The 18,718-nt window shown below is 42.9% G+C and overlaps 1 protein-coding gene across 5 annotated transcripts in view; it reads left to right on the top strand.

The window, feature by feature from the left end:
* LOC138760610 (follicle-stimulating hormone receptor-like) overlaps positions 1–18,718 on the top strand; it is a 186,712-nt gene that overhangs the window by 147,075 nt on the left and 20,919 nt on the right. For all 5 annotated transcript variants that reach the window (XM_069931379.1, XM_069931378.1, XM_069931381.1 and 2 more), the window contains one exon: positions 6,973–7,044. In XM_069931379.1, the coding sequence (XP_069787480.1) occupies positions 6,973–7,044 (72 nt within the window). The remainder of the gene's footprint in view (positions 1–6,972; positions 7,045–18,718) is intronic.

Here is an 18,718-nt window from a genome sequence, read left to right as displayed (position 1 = left end):
AATAATATTAAAATTCCTTCTCTCTTGGGTGTTGCCTCCTCCATAAGTTTCATTTCCTGCATTGATTTAACCTTAAATTTGGCTACTTTATTCTTTTTACTTGTTTTTTGTCCAGTTTTATCCAACATTGGGTCAAAATTAAGGTTAAAATACCCTCCTATCAATATATTTCCCTGTGTGTCTGCAATCTTCAAAAAAATATCTTGCATAAACTTTTGATCCTCCTCATTAGGCTCATATATATTGAGCAAATTCCAAAATTCTGAGTATATCTCACACTTTATCATTGCATACCTCCCTGTCTTATCTATTATTTACTCCTCTATTTTGATTGGTACATTTTTGTTAACTAATATGGCTACATCTCTAGCTTTTGAATTATAGGATGCTGCCATTACGTGTCCTACCCAGTCTCTCTTTAGTTTGTTATGTTTCACTTCAGTTAGATGTTTCCTGCACAAATGCTCTATCTATTTTTTTCCTTCTTCAATAAATTTAGTAGCCTCTTCCTTTTAATTTGGTTATGTATTCCATTAATGTTTATAGTCATATAGTTCAACATGGCCATCTTATATCTTGCATACACCTCTTTTCCACCTCTTCGCCACCTCCATCCCTCTTTTCCCCATTTTCATCTTAGTTTTCTCTTATTACACTTAATGTACAACAACACATTTAAGACTTAAAATACCCCCGCAGTTCCCACATCCTCTAATCCCCAAAAGTTCCCCCCCTCTCTGAGTTGCCCCATATCCCTTGCCAGGCAACCACAACTCCCCTTTTCATTTGGATTGCCATCTTGTTCGCAGCGTCAACTGATTTTGCAGTGACGGTTATTCCCCCTCTACCCAGCCCTCTCCAGAAAACACTTTTTTATAACATATAACAAAGCTCTTTCTCTTCTTTTTCCCCTTATTCCCTTCCTTCCCTTCTCTTTCCCTCTTTAGTTCTTTACATATATATTGTTTTTGCATCTTTATATATACTTTATTGTCGTTCTTCATTCTTGTTACATCTCTTCATCTCTTCTCCTGTCCTGCAAATGCTCTGCAAATTCTTGTACTTCCTCCAGATCCGAGAACAGTCTGTTTTGCTCCCCGGGTATAAATATTTTAAGCACGGCTGGATATCTTAACATGAATTTGTAACCTTTTTTCCATAATATCAATTTTGCTGTATTAAACTCCTTCCTCCTCTTTAATAGTTCAAAACTTATGTCTGGGTAAAAAAAATATTTTTTGACCCTTGTATTCCAATGGGTTATTATCATCTCTAACTTTATTCCTTGCTCGTTCCAGTATGTTTTCTCTTGTCTTGTATCTCAAAAATTTTACTAAGATGGATCTTGGTTTTTGATGTGTCTATGGTTTTGGAGCTAATGTTCGGTGTGCCCTTTCTATTTCCATTTCTTCCTGCATTTCTGTCGTTCCCAGGACCTTCAGGATCCATCCTTGTATAAATTCCTTCATGTCTGTGCCTTCTTCACCCTCCTTCAGGCCCATTATTTTTATGTTGTTTCACCTACTATAATTTGCCAACATATTAATTTTCTGAGATAACAACTCTTGTGTCTCTTTAATTTTTTTGCCACTTTCTTCCAATTTTTCTCTTGTAATTTACTTTCATTTCTACAGCCGTTTTCCGCTCTTCCACATTCTCTATTCTTTTCCCTATTTCTGTCATTACCAGTTCTAACCTTTGCATTTTATCTTTTGTTCTTTTCATTTTCCATATAATTGCATTAAATTCTAAGGATAACCATTCTTTTACTGATCTCATTTGTTCTTCAAACAAAATTTTATCTATATTCTGTTCATCAATTTTATTTTTTATTTCGCTTTGTCCATCAGTTTTACTTTCTATTTCTCTGTGAAGATCTTGGTCTTCTTCCTCTTATTCTGTGTCTGTACCTGTTTTTTTCTGTCTTCTTCTCTTCTTTGTGTCTGTGTCTCTTCTGTTTTTCCTGATGAGCTGCTTGTATCTCTTTGTCGGGCCTCTTCTTGCTGGGCCTCTTGTTGCTGGTCCTCCCCTCCTGGGCTGCTTGTCTGTTGTGCTTCCTGACGTTGATCTTCTTGTCGGTCATCCCTCCGTCTATCTCCCACATCTGTTTCATTGCTCGTCTTCTGCTGCCTTCCTTGTCCTCCAGCTGAGTGCACTGGTGTCGGGTGTCCCTCAGCTGTTCGCTCTGTGGCAGCCTGCTCCTCTGCTGAGCCCCCCACCCCCCACCACTGGTGTTCTCTTTCTCCATTGATTGTGCACAGCACACTTTTGTTTGGCTCCAAGAGCCATTTTTGTAGTCCACTAGCTGGTGAGTTGCGACTCCACAGGGCAGACACTGACCTCAAGGGTCGAGCGCTATTTGCCGCCACAGCGCCCTGTTCCTTCTTGCAGGTAAGGCCTTCTTCTTTCTTCTCCGGTGACTTTTCTACTTCTTTTGTTCCAGTTGTTTTTACTTTCTCCTTCTTGGAAGCAATCTTCTTTCTCTTCTCTGTATCTTTATCTTCTATTTCTTATATTTTATTTTTGTTATGCTTTGCTTTTTCCTAACTTTTTTCCTATTTTCCTGGAGAGGGCTGATTTTCCCAACCGGCCACTACTCCATCACGTGACTCCTCCAATCCAGATCCCTTCTGAAAACTACTGTGAGACCCTACCATTAGTTATAAACTAATAAAAACATTTGTTCTCCCTCCAGTCGTGAGAGCTTTTATTCATGCTGCAATTTTATTAGCTTATTCCCTAAATGATGGAAGCGCTACTCAAGCCAGGTATGCTATTGATAGACCCTATATCCTCGACACGGCTGAGGAGTTCACGTACTGGCTAGACTTTTTCCAGGCCTACCTGAACACAACCAGAGATGTCTTCCACATTGATGAACTCAGAAGGTCTGGACTCATATCGAGGGTAGGAACAAAAGGGTATGCAGTCATCAGGGACTGCAGTACATATGATGCTGCCACCGAGGCGTTTAAGGCTTGATACCTGAAGTCACAAAACAAGGTCCTAGTGAGGCACTGACTCACTCTACGTCGCCAATGGGCTGGAGAGACATCAATGACAACCTGCTGGATTTGTAGGCGCTTGCCAAGAAATGCAGGTATGAAGCGGCTACAGACTGCATTCATGAAGAAGAACAGATCCGGGACACTCTAGTCGCAGGGTCCACTCAAGATACATGAAGCAGTGATTGCTCAAGTCGGGTAAAAAGGATGTGGCTAGTCACGTTTAACTGGCCAAATTGTTGGAACACGCCGAGAACGACGACTGTGAGGCCAGCGAGCTCACTCATCCTGACCCCTTCCAAGGACCGGCTGCTCCCGCTACCCCAGCCATAACAGCTGCTGCTTCCCATGCTAGGGAGGACTCCTGTGCTAGGGAGTGCTTTTTCTGTGGCAAGAGCCAACATTCTTGATCTCATTGCCCAGCTAAAAACTCAGTGTGTTCCAGCTGTGGCAAGAAAGGGCATTGAGCAAGGGTTTGCCATGTTAGGGGAAGTCTGGGGTAGTCCACGGCCTGTACGGCTCCCAGATCTGAATCCAGCCCTGTCATCTGCCCCAAATTCACCTGAACCCACTTGCTGCACTACACACCAATGGAGGGTGGCAATGACAGAGAGGAAATGGCGCAAAAAGGCTCGATGGCCATCTTACCATCACCCAAATTCTAACTTGGCACCATCATCGTCAGAGGAGGAAGGAGGGTGGCCATCTTGCTGCACCACGAGGTTGATGCCATCTTACCCATGCAGGGCAACGCAGGACAGTGCGAACCATTCAAGTGAGGAGAATGGAATCTCCGGGGTCCTAGCCTTGATGGTCCTAGATCAGGACAGACTCACCAGTTCAGCAACTCCATAATGACTGTGAAGGTAAACAGACATTCCACTAAATGCCTAATCGACACGGGCTCTACTGAAAGCTTCATAGACTCACGGATTGTGCAAGAGTACAACCTAAAGATGTATCTTTCCAATTATCGCATATTCCTTGCGTCTCATTTGTATTCTACGCGAATTCAACAACATCATATAGAGCATTTGTCATTTGAAGGGGGGAATTTTGTAAAATATGCCTGTATATACTTGATGAATTGTGTGCTCCGGTGTTGTTGGGTCTGGACTTCCTGCGTCACCTTAAAAGCATGACCTTGGAATATTCTGTTCCCCTCCCCACTGTAACAGTTCTGAAAGGAGGTCCCCTAAAATCAGAACCCACATGCAGCTTCTCCACACTGAATATCGACCCCCACCCCAACTCTCTTCCCAAATCTGTCCCCAGACTGCAAACCTATTGCTACCAAGAGCAGGGGGTACTGCACAGCAGACCAGGATTTTATAAAGTCTGAGAAAAAATGTCGACTCAGGTAACAATAAATTTGAACCTAGCACCAGTCTGTGGAGAGCACAAGTGGTCGTGGTAAAAGGGGAAAACAAGTCCAGGCTAGTAAATGTCTATAGCCAAACTATTAATCAGTACACACTCCTGGACACATACCGCCCCCCTCAAATTTCGGACATGGTGAATGATATTGCCCAGTATCGGGACTATTCGACCATTGACCTGAAAGCTGCTTATCACCAGCTGCCAATCCATTCTGAAGACCGTCCATATATGGCATTTGAGGCTAACAGTCATCTCTATCAATTCCGGAGGGTCCCTTTTGATATTACTAACAGGGTTATCATCCAGAGGCTACCTTCCCCTACCTTGATAAAGTCTCCATCTGTGGTTATACTTTGGAAGACCATAACGCCAACCTCCAGAGCCTTCTCCATGTGGCAAAAGCCCTGAACCTCACTTATAACTCTACCAAATGCGTGTTCAGGACTAAATGTCTGGCATCATTGGTCCCAACCTCGATAGAATACACCCCTGGTTAGAGCTCCCCAGTCCCAGGACCACAAAGACTTTGAGGAAATGCCTAGGGTTTTTCTCATATTATGCCCAGTGAATCCCTCAATACATTGATAAGGTTCATCCTCTCTTAAAGACCACTTCTTTCCCCCATTTGGCTGAAACCTAAATGGCTTTTAACCACCTCCGGAACCACAGTGCAAAAGCTACCATGAACGCGGTGGATGAGAATATACCTTTCCAAGTGGAAAGCGATGCTTTGGACATAGCCATGGGCATTACCCTCAACCAGGCGGACAGGCTGGTTGCATTCTTCTCTCGGACATTGCTAGGCCACAAGCTCCAGAACCCCTCTGTGGAAAAGAGGAGCAAAATCAAAAATGACAAAATTGCTAGGTGGAGGATCAAGCTCTCCACCTACAATTATGACATTGCCTATTGGCCTGGAGCCCTTAATGACCCTCCAGATGCCTTATCCAGAGGAAGCTGTGCCTCTGCACACACTGGCCAACTGTGGTCTATGCATAATGAGCTCTGCCATCCAGGAGTTACCCGCATGGCTCATGCGCAATCTGCCCTATTCAATGGAAGATGTCAGGGAAATAACTAGATCTTGCCAGGTCTGCGCAAAGTGCAAGCCGCTCTTCTACCGCCTCGCAAAGGCACACCTGATCAAGTCATCCAGGCCCTTCGAACAGTTCAGTGTCAATTTGAAGGTACCTCTCCCCTCCATGAATGGGAACACTTTCTTCCTCTCTATTGTTGATGAGTACTTCTGCTTCCTGTTCGCCATCCCATATCCAGACACATCCACTTCGTTATCCACATCCACCTAGATTTAATTTTCTCCCTGTTTGGGTATCCCAGTTTTATTCATAGTGACCGGAGCTCATTCTTTATGAGTGACAAGCTATGTCAGTACCAGCAGGACTACTAGCTACAACCACCGAGGGAATGGACAGGTTGAAAAGGAAATTGCCACAGTCTGGAAGGGTGTCAAACTGGCCCTGAAGTAAAAAGGCCTTCCAGACTTAGGCTGGCAGAAATTCCTTCCTATGGCACTCCATTCCATCCAGTCGCTACTATGTACTGCAACCAATGCCCTTCCTATGGTGTTCCATTCCATTCAATCACTACTATGTACTGCAACCAATGCTATTCCTCATGAGCTCCTATTCAATTTCGAAAGAAGGTCGGCATCGGGAACTACACTCCCAACCTAGCTCACCACTCCTGGTCCAGTCCTTCTCAGGAAGCATGTGAGGAGAAGCAAGACCAACACCCTAGTGGAAAGGGTGAAACTGCTCCATGCCAATCCCACTTACACATATGTGGAGTACCCGGATGGCAGAGAGGACACCGTCTCCCTCAGGGACATGACACCTGCCAGAACAGAGAGTCTGTTGCCTCAAATGCCCTGTGAGCCACAGAGCTCATTCTTACCACCCCCAGTCAGGGCCTCAGGGGAACCAGTTCAGGAAGAAAGTGCATTCCCCTCCACCATTAAGCCAAAGACCAAGCCCATCTCTCCTCCCTCATAAGGGAACCAGGAGACCCAAAAAGTCCAAGGCCCCCCGGTGCTAAGGTGCTCCGCCTGGACCTCCAGACCTCCGGACCACTTAAATCTGTAAATAAATGTATATTTTTCTTTTTTTTCTGAACCCATGTTCTCTGTCTTCATTCACAGACCCTCAATTCTACAGGAAGGGGTGAATGCAGTGAACTGGGATTCACTGGTATTGTGTTGTACTGATGGCTGACTCCACCCCCATCTGCCCACCTATAACCATGGTTTCCTGTCTAATTCCAGAACCCTTCTGAAGACTACTCTGAGACTCTACCCATAATTATAAGCTAATAAAAGCATTTGTTCTCCCACCTGTCGTGAGAGCTTTTATTTCTGCTACTCTAATGTCTCAGAATAATTGTATTTGTTGGTCATAGATTGCCTATGCCTTCATAAAATGAAAGTGTTTAAGCTCCTCAATACCATAGGTTTTGTATGCATGATAATCTGTGTCTACATAATGACATCATAGCCCTGGAATAGATCTTTGATGTGGAACAGTGATGCTGTCTTCTGATATGCTTCTTTTATGTTCCTTTATCTCCACAGGACGATTACAAATACTGGCATTAGGTACTGTCCTGATATCACAAATATACATTCTGAAGATTTCATCCTTCTGTAAGTTCTTTGATCTATTTATTTTCTAAAAAAAAATCAGTGTCTATTACACAAATATTGCTTATTTAAACATTAATCGTGACCAAATTTGTTAACAGATTCCAGATCAATTCTCCAACTTTTGGAAACCTGTCTTCTAAAAATATTATTTGTAAATAAATCTCATTGAGATTTTGAACCTATGGATAGAGAATGCTTTGGTTTGGCTGAATTGGTTATCCTGAAAAAGGCAGCCTTGAATTTCATCTGCAATTAATTCAATAGTCACAGTAAATAAGTGGAGAACTAATATTTTGTTAAAATAAGTCACAAAATATTTGTAACATTACTCAGACTCATCATAATTTTTAACCCACATCATTGATTTCAAGAAGCTGAAATCTCATGAGAAACTGGAATGGAACTCTTTCACCTCTTGAGCTTGTTCTACTGTTAACTATTGAACAAATACTGTACAGAAACAGGTCACCTTGTCCCCTCTAGTCTGCAACAAACCTTTTTTTTTTGCCTAGTCCCATTGACCTGCACCCAGCCCTTAGTCCACCATACCACTCCCATCCCTATACCTGTCCAAATTCTTCTTAAATGTTACATTTGAGCCCGCATTCACCTTCTCAGCTGGCAGCTCATTCCACACTCCCACCACTCTCTGTGTGAAAACATTTCCCCTCATGTTCCCACTAAACTTTTCCCCTTTCACTCTTAACCCATGTCCTCTGTTTTGTATCTCACCTACCCTCACTGAAAAAAAGCCTACTACCTTTAGCTTGTCAAAGGCCTTAGTAAAGTCCATGTAGACAATATTCACAGCATTTCCTTTTTCAACCTTCCTGATAACCTCCTCTAAAAACTTTATAAGATTGGTTAAACATGACCTACCATGCACAAAATCATATTGACTATCCCTAATCAGTTTCTGACTATCGAAATAATTGTACATCTGATCTCTTAAAACACCTTCCAATAATTTACCTACTACTGACATCAGCCACACCAGCCTTTAATTTCCAGGGTTACTTTTGGAGCCTTTATTTAAAAAATCCTCTTTCCCCCACACACATGGCTAAAAATATTTCTGGCAGAGCTCCTGCAATTTCTGCACTGGTTTCTCTCATGGTCCAAGGGAATATCTTGTCAGGCGTTGGGGATTTATCGACCCTTATTTGCTTTAAGACAGGAAGCACTTCCTCCTCTTTAATCTTTATAATTCCATGACCTCACTGCTTGTTTCCCTTACTTTGCATGTCTCTGTGGCCATTTCCTGAGTGAATACTGTTCATGGGTAATTGTTCACTTCATCCACTTTCTTGCTTATTCCTTATATCATTTGATTCACTTGTGTTCAAGGGATCTATCAGTCTCTGTATTGACTATACTCATTGCCTGAGCATCCACTACAAATGTGTCCAGAGTATTCCAAGCATTTACAACAGTTTGATTTTTTTAAATGCATTATAGTGCTAAGTAACTGTCTGCTTGTGACCAGATTCTCTAATCCGAGGAAATCAAAATCTATCTCAACTTTAGTCTAAAAACCACATTTGCTTCATCATTACCCTTCATTAACTTGTATACCTCAATGAAATGTCTTCTCAGTTCTCCAAGCATGTGCTAATCAAAGCCCAATATAAATTCCTTATATTTGAATATTTCCATTTTATTTGTTGTTATATATATTAATATTTAATTATAAACTTATCTACATGGCAATATGTGCACACCTCTAAAACCAAATATGATTATGGGAAAATAAAATGCATTAGAAATAATGGAAATTCAATGTAAATGGGAATACTTACCTTTCTGAAACTAAACTGGTATTTCAGGTTGTACAATTCAAATTAAGTTTTAAATTTCATCCAACTTTAGTTCTGTGGCCCATTTTTTTCTATCGCCCTACTTGATCTATTAGGCCAGACTTTCTCATTCTTGCCCATCTGTTATTGGTTTATCTTCGAAAGCTGAATTTGAAAAATGGGCAGAGATCCTGCTGGCTACCTATTGATGACTTTGATCGATCCCAATCGTAACAATTGGAAAATATGTCCCATTAGAATGATAGTTAAGCCCAGTGGATAAAAAGTATGAGGAACAGACATTTTGAGAAGAAAAATCTCATATTGGCACTATGCAATTGATCCAAATTAATGCAGAAACAGAAAGATTAGATTCATTCTGAAGTGTTCCCAAATTTACCAGTTATGGGAGGATCCCTTAATATTTATTTTTATTATTGTGGCCTGCCATACAATAGATAGCACTATTTCAAATTTTAAATGTTCAGTGTCAATACAACATGGTGCCTTAGTGCCCTGAAGTTACTACATCTCCTCCTACATTGCCCCTCAGCCTTAAAACTATTCACTAGTCAAAATAAATGACAAAAAGAAATTTAACAATAAAACTCTAACACCAATAGCAGTAGACTGATGAGTGACCATCTGGGAGTTTTCTTCATTGTTGAAAATGAGAGATGTCCAGTTGTTCTAAATCTTCACCAGCACTTTTTTTCTTACTTTTAAGAATAATTTCTTTCAACCTATTCAGAAGCCATTTGGCCCATGGAATCTATCCTGCCTTTCAAAGCAATTTTAACAATTTCTTTCCCCTACTAATTTCCTGTAACCTATTCGCACAGACACATTCATTAATATCTCACTAATTCTATTGTTCCTGTGGAGTTTGCACTTTCTCCCTGTGACCAGATGCATATCCCCTCAGTGCTCTAGTTTCCACCTAAACAAGGGGGCATTTTACTGTGGCCAATTAACCTACCAATCAGCACATCTTTGCAATTTTTGGAGGAAACTATCGCAACCAAGTGATGGTCACAGGGAGAATGTGAATATCCACACAGACAGCGATATAAAACAGAATCAAACCCAGCTGCCTGGAGCTGTGAGGCAGCTTAACTACCTGTAGCCCCTTTATTGCAATTTGTAGCCTATCATCTCAAGTTCTGCCCCTTGCTATCTTAAGTGCAAAAGAAAGTGAGGAAACTTTCAATTCCACCACATGCACATCTGATTGAACAATATCACAGACAGTCTTGATGATATTTCAATGAAGTCTTTCAGTCAGATCAACTGCAAAGGAGACTTGTCTAATGCAATCAGAGTTCCAATAACTCAGTTCCTCCTGTGATATCTGGTCCTATAACAGGATTACTCATATGAACATAGGAGTCACAAGCTCTGCGATCATAGAACACTACAGCACAATACAGGCTCCTCAGCCCTCAATGTTGTGTCAATCCATATATTCCTTCAAATAAAATCCGTGTTGAGTGTCTCTGATCAGACCCTGTCCCTCCATATACTTATATATACTATATCTAAGAACGCTTTCCATCAATTTACCTACCACAGACATCAAACTTACAGGCCGATAATTGCTAGGCTTGCTTCTCGAACCCTTTTTAAACAAAGGAACCAGATGCGCAGCAAGCCAATCCTTCGGCACTATACCTGTCTCTAATGACATTTGAAAAATCACTGCCAGGGCCTCTGCTATTTCTTCACTAACTTCTCTCAAGGTCCTGGGGAAAATCCTGTCAGGACCTGGAGACTTATCCACCTTTATATGTTTCAAAAGCTCCAGTACTATCTCTTTCTTAATCACTATAGTCTCCATATATACCCCCTTTGCTTCCTTTACTCTGCACAGTTCAATATCCTTCTCCTCAGTAAATACTGAGGAAAAGAAATTGTTCAAGACCTCTCCCATCTCTTTTGGCTCCACACACATTTGTCCTTTCTGATAGAAACCCTTTGGATTTATTTTCACTCTGCTTACTATAGCCACCTCATACCTTTTAGTTTTTCTAATTTCTTTCTTAAGATTCTTTTTACATTCAATATAATACCCCAAACATCTTTTTTTCCCTCTTTCTTATATTTATTGTAGTACTCCCTCTTTTTTCAAAACAAGTTTCCACTATCCCTTGAGAACCATATCTCTCTCAAACTTTTGACCTTCCCTTTCAACCTAACAGGTTTATAAAGATGTTGTACTCTTAAAATCTCTCCTTTAAAAGACCCTCCATTTCTCTATTACATCCTTCCAGAAAACAACTTGTCCCAATCCACCCCTTGTAAGTCCTTTCGCATCTCCTCAATCCTAGCTTTTCCCCACTCAAAAACCTAAACTCTGGGCCCAGACCGATCCTTTTCCATAATTCTTTCTTTGGCTTGGCTTCGCGGACGAAGATTTATGGAGGGGGTAAAAAAGTCCACGTCAGCTGCAGGCTCGTTTGTGGCTGACCAGTCCGATGCGGGACAGGCAGACACGATTGCAGCGGTTGCAAGGGAAAATTGGTTGGTTGGGGTTGGGTGTTGGGTTTTTCCTCCTTTGCCTTTTGTCAGTGAGGTGGGCTCTGCGGTCTTCTTCAAAGGAGGCTGCTGCCCGCCAAACTGTGAGGCGCCAAGATGCACGGTTTGAGGCGTTATCAGCCCACTGGCGGTGGTCAATGTGGCAGGCACCAAGAGATTTCTTTAGGCAGTCCTTGTACCTTTTCTTTGGTGCACCTCTGTCACGGTGGCCAGTGGAGAGCTCGCCATATAATACGATCTTGGGAAGGCGATGGTCCTCCATTCTGGAGACGTGACCCATCCAGCGCAGCTGGATCTTCAGCAGCGTGGACTCGATGCTGTCGACCTCTGCCATCTCGAGTACCTCGACGTTAGGGGTGTGAGCGCTCCAATGGATGTTGAGGATGGAGCGGAGACAACGCTGGTGGAAGCGTTCTAGGAGCCGTAGGTGGTGCCGGTAGAGGACCCATGATTCGGAGCCGAACAGGAGTGTGGGTATGACAACGGCTCTGTATACGCTTATCTTTGTGAGGTTTTTCAGTTGGTTGTTTTTCCAGACTCTTTTGTGTAGTCTTCCAAAGGCGCTATTTACCTTGAAGCTAATGGCACTATGATCACTGGACCCGAAGTGCTCCCCTACACATACCTCTGTCACCTGACCCATCTCATTCCCCAACACTAAATCCAACACAGCTCTCTCTCTGGTTGGTACCTCAACATATTGATGTAAAAAGCTATCCTGCACACATTTTACAAACTCCAACCTATCCAGCCCTTTCATGCAATGGGTTTCCCGATCAATATTCGGAAAATTAAAATCCCCCACAATCACTACCCTGAGCTTATTACAAATATCTGCTATCTCGCTATTAATTTGTTCCTCTTATTCACATTCCCCATTCGGTGGTCTATAATACACCCCTATAATTGTAACTTCCCCTTTCCCATTCCCCAATTCCACCCAAATAGCCTCCCAGGATGAGCCTTCTATTCTATTTCACCTAAGTACCGCTGTAATATTTTCTCTAACAAGTAGTGCACCCCCCACCGCCCCCCCCCCCCCCCCGGTTTTATCACACCCAAAGCAACTAAATCCAGGAATATTTAGCTGCCAGTCACATCCCTCCTGTAACCATGTTTCACTAATCGCTACCACATCATACTTCCAAGTGTCAATCCATACCTTCAGCTCATCCACCTTCCTTACAATGCTCCTAGCATTAAAATATATGCATTTTAGAGATTTACCACTTTTTACTTCCTGTATGCCCCTATCTTTACCAACAGCTCTTATGATCATTTGCAATTGACCTCTGTCCATCTTTGTATAGAGCATCCCCGTTTTCTCTCACCTGCCTTTCCCCGCTCAAACACTGTCTACAAGCTTTCTCTGATTGGACTTAAACATTCTCCTTGGTGTTCTCCCTCATTTGGTTCCCTCCCCCCAGCCATTCTAGTTTAAAGTCTCCTGAGTAACCCTAGCAAACATCCCCACCAGAATCCTGGTCCCCTGGGGTTCAAATGCAACCCATCAATTTTGTACAGGTCACACCTACCCCAAAAATGGTCCCAGTGATCCACAAACTTTAATCCCTGCCCTTTACTCCATCCCTTCAGCCACACGTTCAACCTCCATCTCATTCTATTCCTGCTCTCACTGTCGCGTGGCACAGGCAGTAATCTCGTGATTACTCCCTTCGCGGTCCTTCTTTTTAAATTTCTACCTAACTCCCTGGAGTTAGGACCTCTTTTCAGGACATCTTCTCTATTCCACCTTATGTCGTTGGTACCTACATGTACCACAGGACCTCTTCTCTATTCCTCCTTATGTCGTTGGTACCTACATGTACCACAACTTCTGTCTCATCTCCCTCCCCCTTTAGGATGTCCTGGACTCGAGCAGCAACATCCCAGACCCTGGCACCAGGGAAGAAAACCACCATCCGGTTCTCCTTGCTCTGTCCACAGAATTCCCTGTCTGTACTCCTGACTATCAAATCCCCTATGACTATTGTCCTCCTCTTCCTTTCTCTACCCTTCTGAGCCTCAGAGGGCGACCCAGTGCCAGAGGCACAGCCACTGACTGTTACCCCCAACAGTACCCAAAGTGGAGTAACTGTTGTTGAGGGCCTCAGCCATAGGGGTGCTCTCTACCACCTTACTATTCCTCTTTCATCTCCTAACCATGACCCACCTGTCCTCCTCCCGTGGACCTGGCGTGACCACCTGGCTGTAATTCCTATCTATGATGGCCTCACTCTTCCTGACCAGAACGAGGTCATCGAGCTGCAGCTTTAGTTACCTAACACGGTTTCTGAGGAGCTGCAGCTCAGCACACCTGGTGCAGATATGGACATCAGGGAGGCTAGAAGACTCTGACACAGAGAACAGCAAACTGCTCTCATACCTTCTCCTCCTTCCTCAAATAAGTAGGAATTACTAAAGAATACAAAAGCAATTAAACAGTCTTACTTTAACTTGACAAGCTCGACCTCAGCCTCTGCTCACCGAAGCCTCTTGAGCCAAAGCCTGAATTCCCCACTCCTTCCCTGTCCACTCCTTGCTGGCTGCTCTTTTACCTTACCCTCTTTTTATATGCCCTCTACCAGTTAACCCTGTCAGTCACTCCTCGCCCCGCCTCCCCTGCACGCCTCTGATCCAACTCCAATGGCTCCCTGCTCGACCCGCTAGGCCTGAGCCCAGATAAGTACTTTCATTACAGTACTTACATCTCCTCTTGCCGACCTTCTGCTCCTCCGACTCCTCGACACACAAGGCCTGACCACCGGTAAGTACTTGTACTCGCTCTGGAAATTCAACAACACTTATCCAGGGCTACCTGTGCCAATACACGTGCAGATTGCCTCCAAGCCCTACACAACAGCCTCTGCCAGCCTGAGGTCACTTTGTGAGAGCCAGCAAACCTCCTGTACATGGAGTGCAAGCTGCATTTCTACCGGCCGGAGAAAGCTCACCTGATCAAGGCCACCTGCCCCTTTGAACATCTAAGTATGGACTTCAAGGGCCCTCTCCCATCCACGAACTGGAATGTATATTTTCTCAATGTTGTTGACAAATACTCATGATTCCCGTTCACCATCCCATTCCCAGATATGACTAATGCCATGGTCATTAAGTCCCTGCATAACCTCTTCACACTCTTTGGATACCCAAGGTATATTCACAGAGACTGGAGGTTCTCATTGCACCAAAATCTGCTGGCTAAAGGCATTGCCACAAGTAGGACCTCGAGCTATAACCACCGAGCGAATGGCCAGGTGGAAAAGGAGATTGGGACCATTAGGAGGGCAGTCCTCCTGGCACTCATCAAGAGGGCTGGCCATCTCCCAATGGCAAGAGGTCCTACCAGACATGTTTCATACCACCAGATCACTCCTCTATATGGCGACAAATGCAAACCCGAATGAAAAATTATTCCCCTTCCCCAGGAAGTCGGCATCGGGAACAATGCTACTGGTCTGGCTGATGACCCCAGGACCTGTGCTACTCCAGAGACACACCAGAACCCACAAAGCAGACCCCCTGGTTGAGAAGGTCTGCCTCCTCCATGCAAATTCCCAGTATGCCTACATGCAGTATAAGTATGGGCAGAGAGACACTGTCTCTGTCCGGGACCTAGCTTATGCAGGGGCCCATACAATTGAGGTGCACACTGAGCTGACCATGGTCAATTGACCAGCATCACCCCCATCCCCATGACTATCTGAAACATGGCCAAGGATCTGACCCCACCATCAGCACCAGCTGCACTGTCCCAATCTCAACTCACACCACCACCCCTGAACCAGCCCCAACCGATTCTGTTCAGCCATCCGAATCGCAGCCCATTACACTGCCCAGGTGCCTACAGCAACACCACAGCCAGCACTGTGACGGTCAGGTCAGCGGACGAAACCACTGAATCTGTAAATAGACTCTGAATTGACTCTGACACTTCACCCCGCTGAACTTTGTTTCAAAAGAAGGAGTGAATATGGTAGAGCACTGGCCTATCTCTGATACTATAACTCCTCCCCCCCCCCCCCCCCCAGGATCCTTAATAAAGGCGGTATTGCCCAATCTCCTCCCACAATACTGCCTTGGAATCAGGGCAGGGGTCATAAGTTAAGGGTTAGGGGGGAAAAACTTTAGAAGTAATATAAGAGGATGCTTCTTCACTCAGAGCATGGTGGCTAAGTGGAATGACCTTCTGGAAGAGGTAGTTGCGGCAGGGTCAATTCTGTCATTTAAAAAGAGGTAAGATGAGTACATGGATGTGAGGGGGTTGGAGGGTTATGGGCAGGGAGTAGATAGGTGGAACTATTTGGAGTTTCATGTAAATCGGTGCGGACTAGAAGGGCTGATATGGCCTGTTACCGTACTGTAATTGTTATATGGTTATGTATGACTTTGAGTTTATAGTGATTAAAGTCTGTTAATCTCGACCTCTGGTCTGTCGGGTCTAATTGATAGTGCTACAGAATGAATTTGAACCCAAGGTCCCTCCATTCATCCACACTCTTAAGTAACCGACCACTAACACTCTACTCAGCCTTCTGGTTTGCCTTCCAAAATGCATCACCTTACACTCATCCATATTAAACTCCATCTGCCACTCTCCCACCCAACTCTGCAACCTTTCTATACCCTTTTGTAACCTTTGACACCCATCAGCTCTATCCACAACTCCTGCAACCATCGTATTATCCGCAAACTTACTGTCACATCCTTCACCTCCTCATCCAGGTTATTTATAAAAATCACAAAGAGCAGGGGTCCCAGGAACCTTTCCTTGCTATACTCCATTTGTCACTGACGTCCAGGAAGAATACTGCTCTTTCAGCTTGGCCTAGCTTAAAGATACAGTAACATTATGCTCTTATCCGACCAATAGATTCCAACATGTCAATAATTCAGCAAGTGCCTGCAATTGTGTGTGATGTATTCTGGTACAGAGTAAAAAATGTGATGCTTTTATATCTCTTAGTCATTATCATCTGTTTCAGTCCTTCTTTCAGAGATGGACTTGTTCTTTCCACCAATCTGTTTGAAAGCTAGTGGTATGGAGCTGTGGGTATATGCTTAAAACTATCCCTCCTGAACAGCACTGGAAGGTCATTTTTAACTTTAAATATGTTATTTGAGCTGTAGACACATTATCTACTATGGCCAAAATTATTGTAAATGGTCCTGAAAACTCCATGGGTCCTCAACAACAATTTGCTTAGCCAGAGCATAGGTTAAGAGGAGCATCTGTGAAAATTTTGCTTTCACAGTAGGTACCTGGAATATGCTTCCTGGGGAGATAGTGGAGACAGATACAATAGCAACATTTAAGAGGCACTTAAGCAGGCACAAGAGCATTTAGGGAAGAGCTATAGACCATGTACATACACATGAGATTAGTTTAGTTTGGCATCTTTCTCAACAGACATTGGGGGCTGGTCATTTGCTGTACTGTTCTCAGTACAGTTTATCTGCTTCAATTAGTTCCAATAGACTCTTCATCTCTTCCAGGGCTTTTCGTTCATGCTGTAACATATAGGTTGAAGATCCAAGCTGGAGCATTCTGCTTTAACTGAAGGTTGGCTTCCACATCTTGAATATTTCTGGGGTCATCATAAAATACATTGAAATACTTGTCTGGTACAGCTAAAGCATAAAGACCCTGCCCATCACATCTCACTCCAAGCTGACATATTCTGTTCCTTTGAATGCTTCACTCATATGGGAGAAAAAAATACTTGTGATTTACTCTCATAACATTAATATTGCAGCATCAATATCAATTTCCTTCATGGAGTGGGTATTACAAAGGTTTAGTCAGTGGAATCAACCAAAGATAAAGAATCCTTAAGATTTGTCTAAATTACCACTTTAATTACCACATTCTACTCCTTCTTCGTGATATCCTTTTGTTTTCAACTATTGACAGATGTCACCAATACCACAATTATGGCAAAATTGTGAAGTCATTAGGGCTGATGTGCATTAGCTCAAATATAACACCTTTTCTTGCATGTAGCAGAGTTGTAGCCCAGCCTGTTAACAGTCTGGGTCTTGGCTGAGCCATGTTGCAAACATTGTGCTAGCCTGACTCCCGTATCCATTTATGGTTTTTAAACTGCAATGTCGGGAAAATCGCAGAAAAATTGAACATAATTACCGCCCATGTGGTCGTTAACACTCGGTGCCTTTTTAGGCTCCAAGTACCTAAGCGCAACAGTCCTGGTGGTTGGATGTGCAATAGAGAGGATGACCGTTAACACATTTTTACAGTATGCAGGCTTCCTCCAAAAAGTTGTAGGGGACCTGTAGGATAAATCATGGTGCAAGAATTGTCTCAAAATTCCTGCAAATTCCTTTTTAGACTGCCTGTGTAGTGGCAAAATTCCTTGATTGTGTCGTTATATGCTTGCAGTCTAAAATCCATAATTGCCTGAACAATATTTAATGCTTGTTTAAAATTCATTCTCTTACACACCTCTTGGGTTCTACAACCAATACATTCTCATAATAGCCACCACCTCAGCTGCAGTTTTCTTGAATGCTTTTCCAATCTGTGACAAAAGTTGCATTCATTTCTCTGGATCCTCATTCCTGCTGCTAACTTGTTCCCTTTTATTTAAAGGGCTTGGGGTGGGGTGCTGACAATATTCTGCAACTTCAACCAACTTTATAAATTCATTTTTTGAGGTTTGAAAGATATTATCAAGATTTACATCAATTTGTCTTTGTACCTGAAGGCGAGAGGAAAGTAGACTTTTATTTTGCCTTTGGAATGACACTTAAGTGTTCAATTTCTTTTGCAATGATCGTCGAGGTTAATTTCAACATTGAGTATAATCACACAGTTTTGCTTTTATTCTGTTTTTGCAATGGCAACTTCTGCTTAATGTTTTTTTCAAGAAGTAACAGGTTTTCACACTTAGCTCTCCATGTAGTACATGAGCTATGTGCTTTGAAAATAGACTTAGAAATGATGTCATTTCATTTGATTAATATGCATTGAGTATGTGTTTGTAATCAAATGTATGGATCAAACATTAGTGTTAGAACCCAAGGAAACAAGTGTGAAGCTGTGAAGAAATGATGTATTAACATAAGCATTTGGTTCAGTTGAAATAGTTGTCAATCAATTATCCTTAAATAGATAATGTGGAAATCTGTTTATAACAAAGACATTCATTATGTTCTGCATTTGGATCAAAGGGCTCCATTGGCAATAGTCTTATCTTTGACTCAAGAAAGTTGTGGATTCAAGAGTTAATCAGAGACCGAGTACAAAAGTCTAGACTGGCACTCTGGTGAGGTGCTGAGGGGATAGTACGCTGTTGGAAGTGTCAATAAACTAAACCCTATTT

The sequence above is a fragment of the Narcine bancroftii genome, chromosome 4 (genome assembly GCF_036971445.1).
Source record: "Narcine bancroftii isolate sNarBan1 chromosome 4, sNarBan1.hap1, whole genome shotgun sequence".
Taxonomy (NCBI): domain Eukaryota; kingdom Metazoa; phylum Chordata; class Chondrichthyes; order Torpediniformes; family Narcinidae; genus Narcine; species Narcine bancroftii.
Note: the sequence above shows the minus strand (reverse complement) of the source record. Positions and strands in the feature narration are given on the sequence as shown.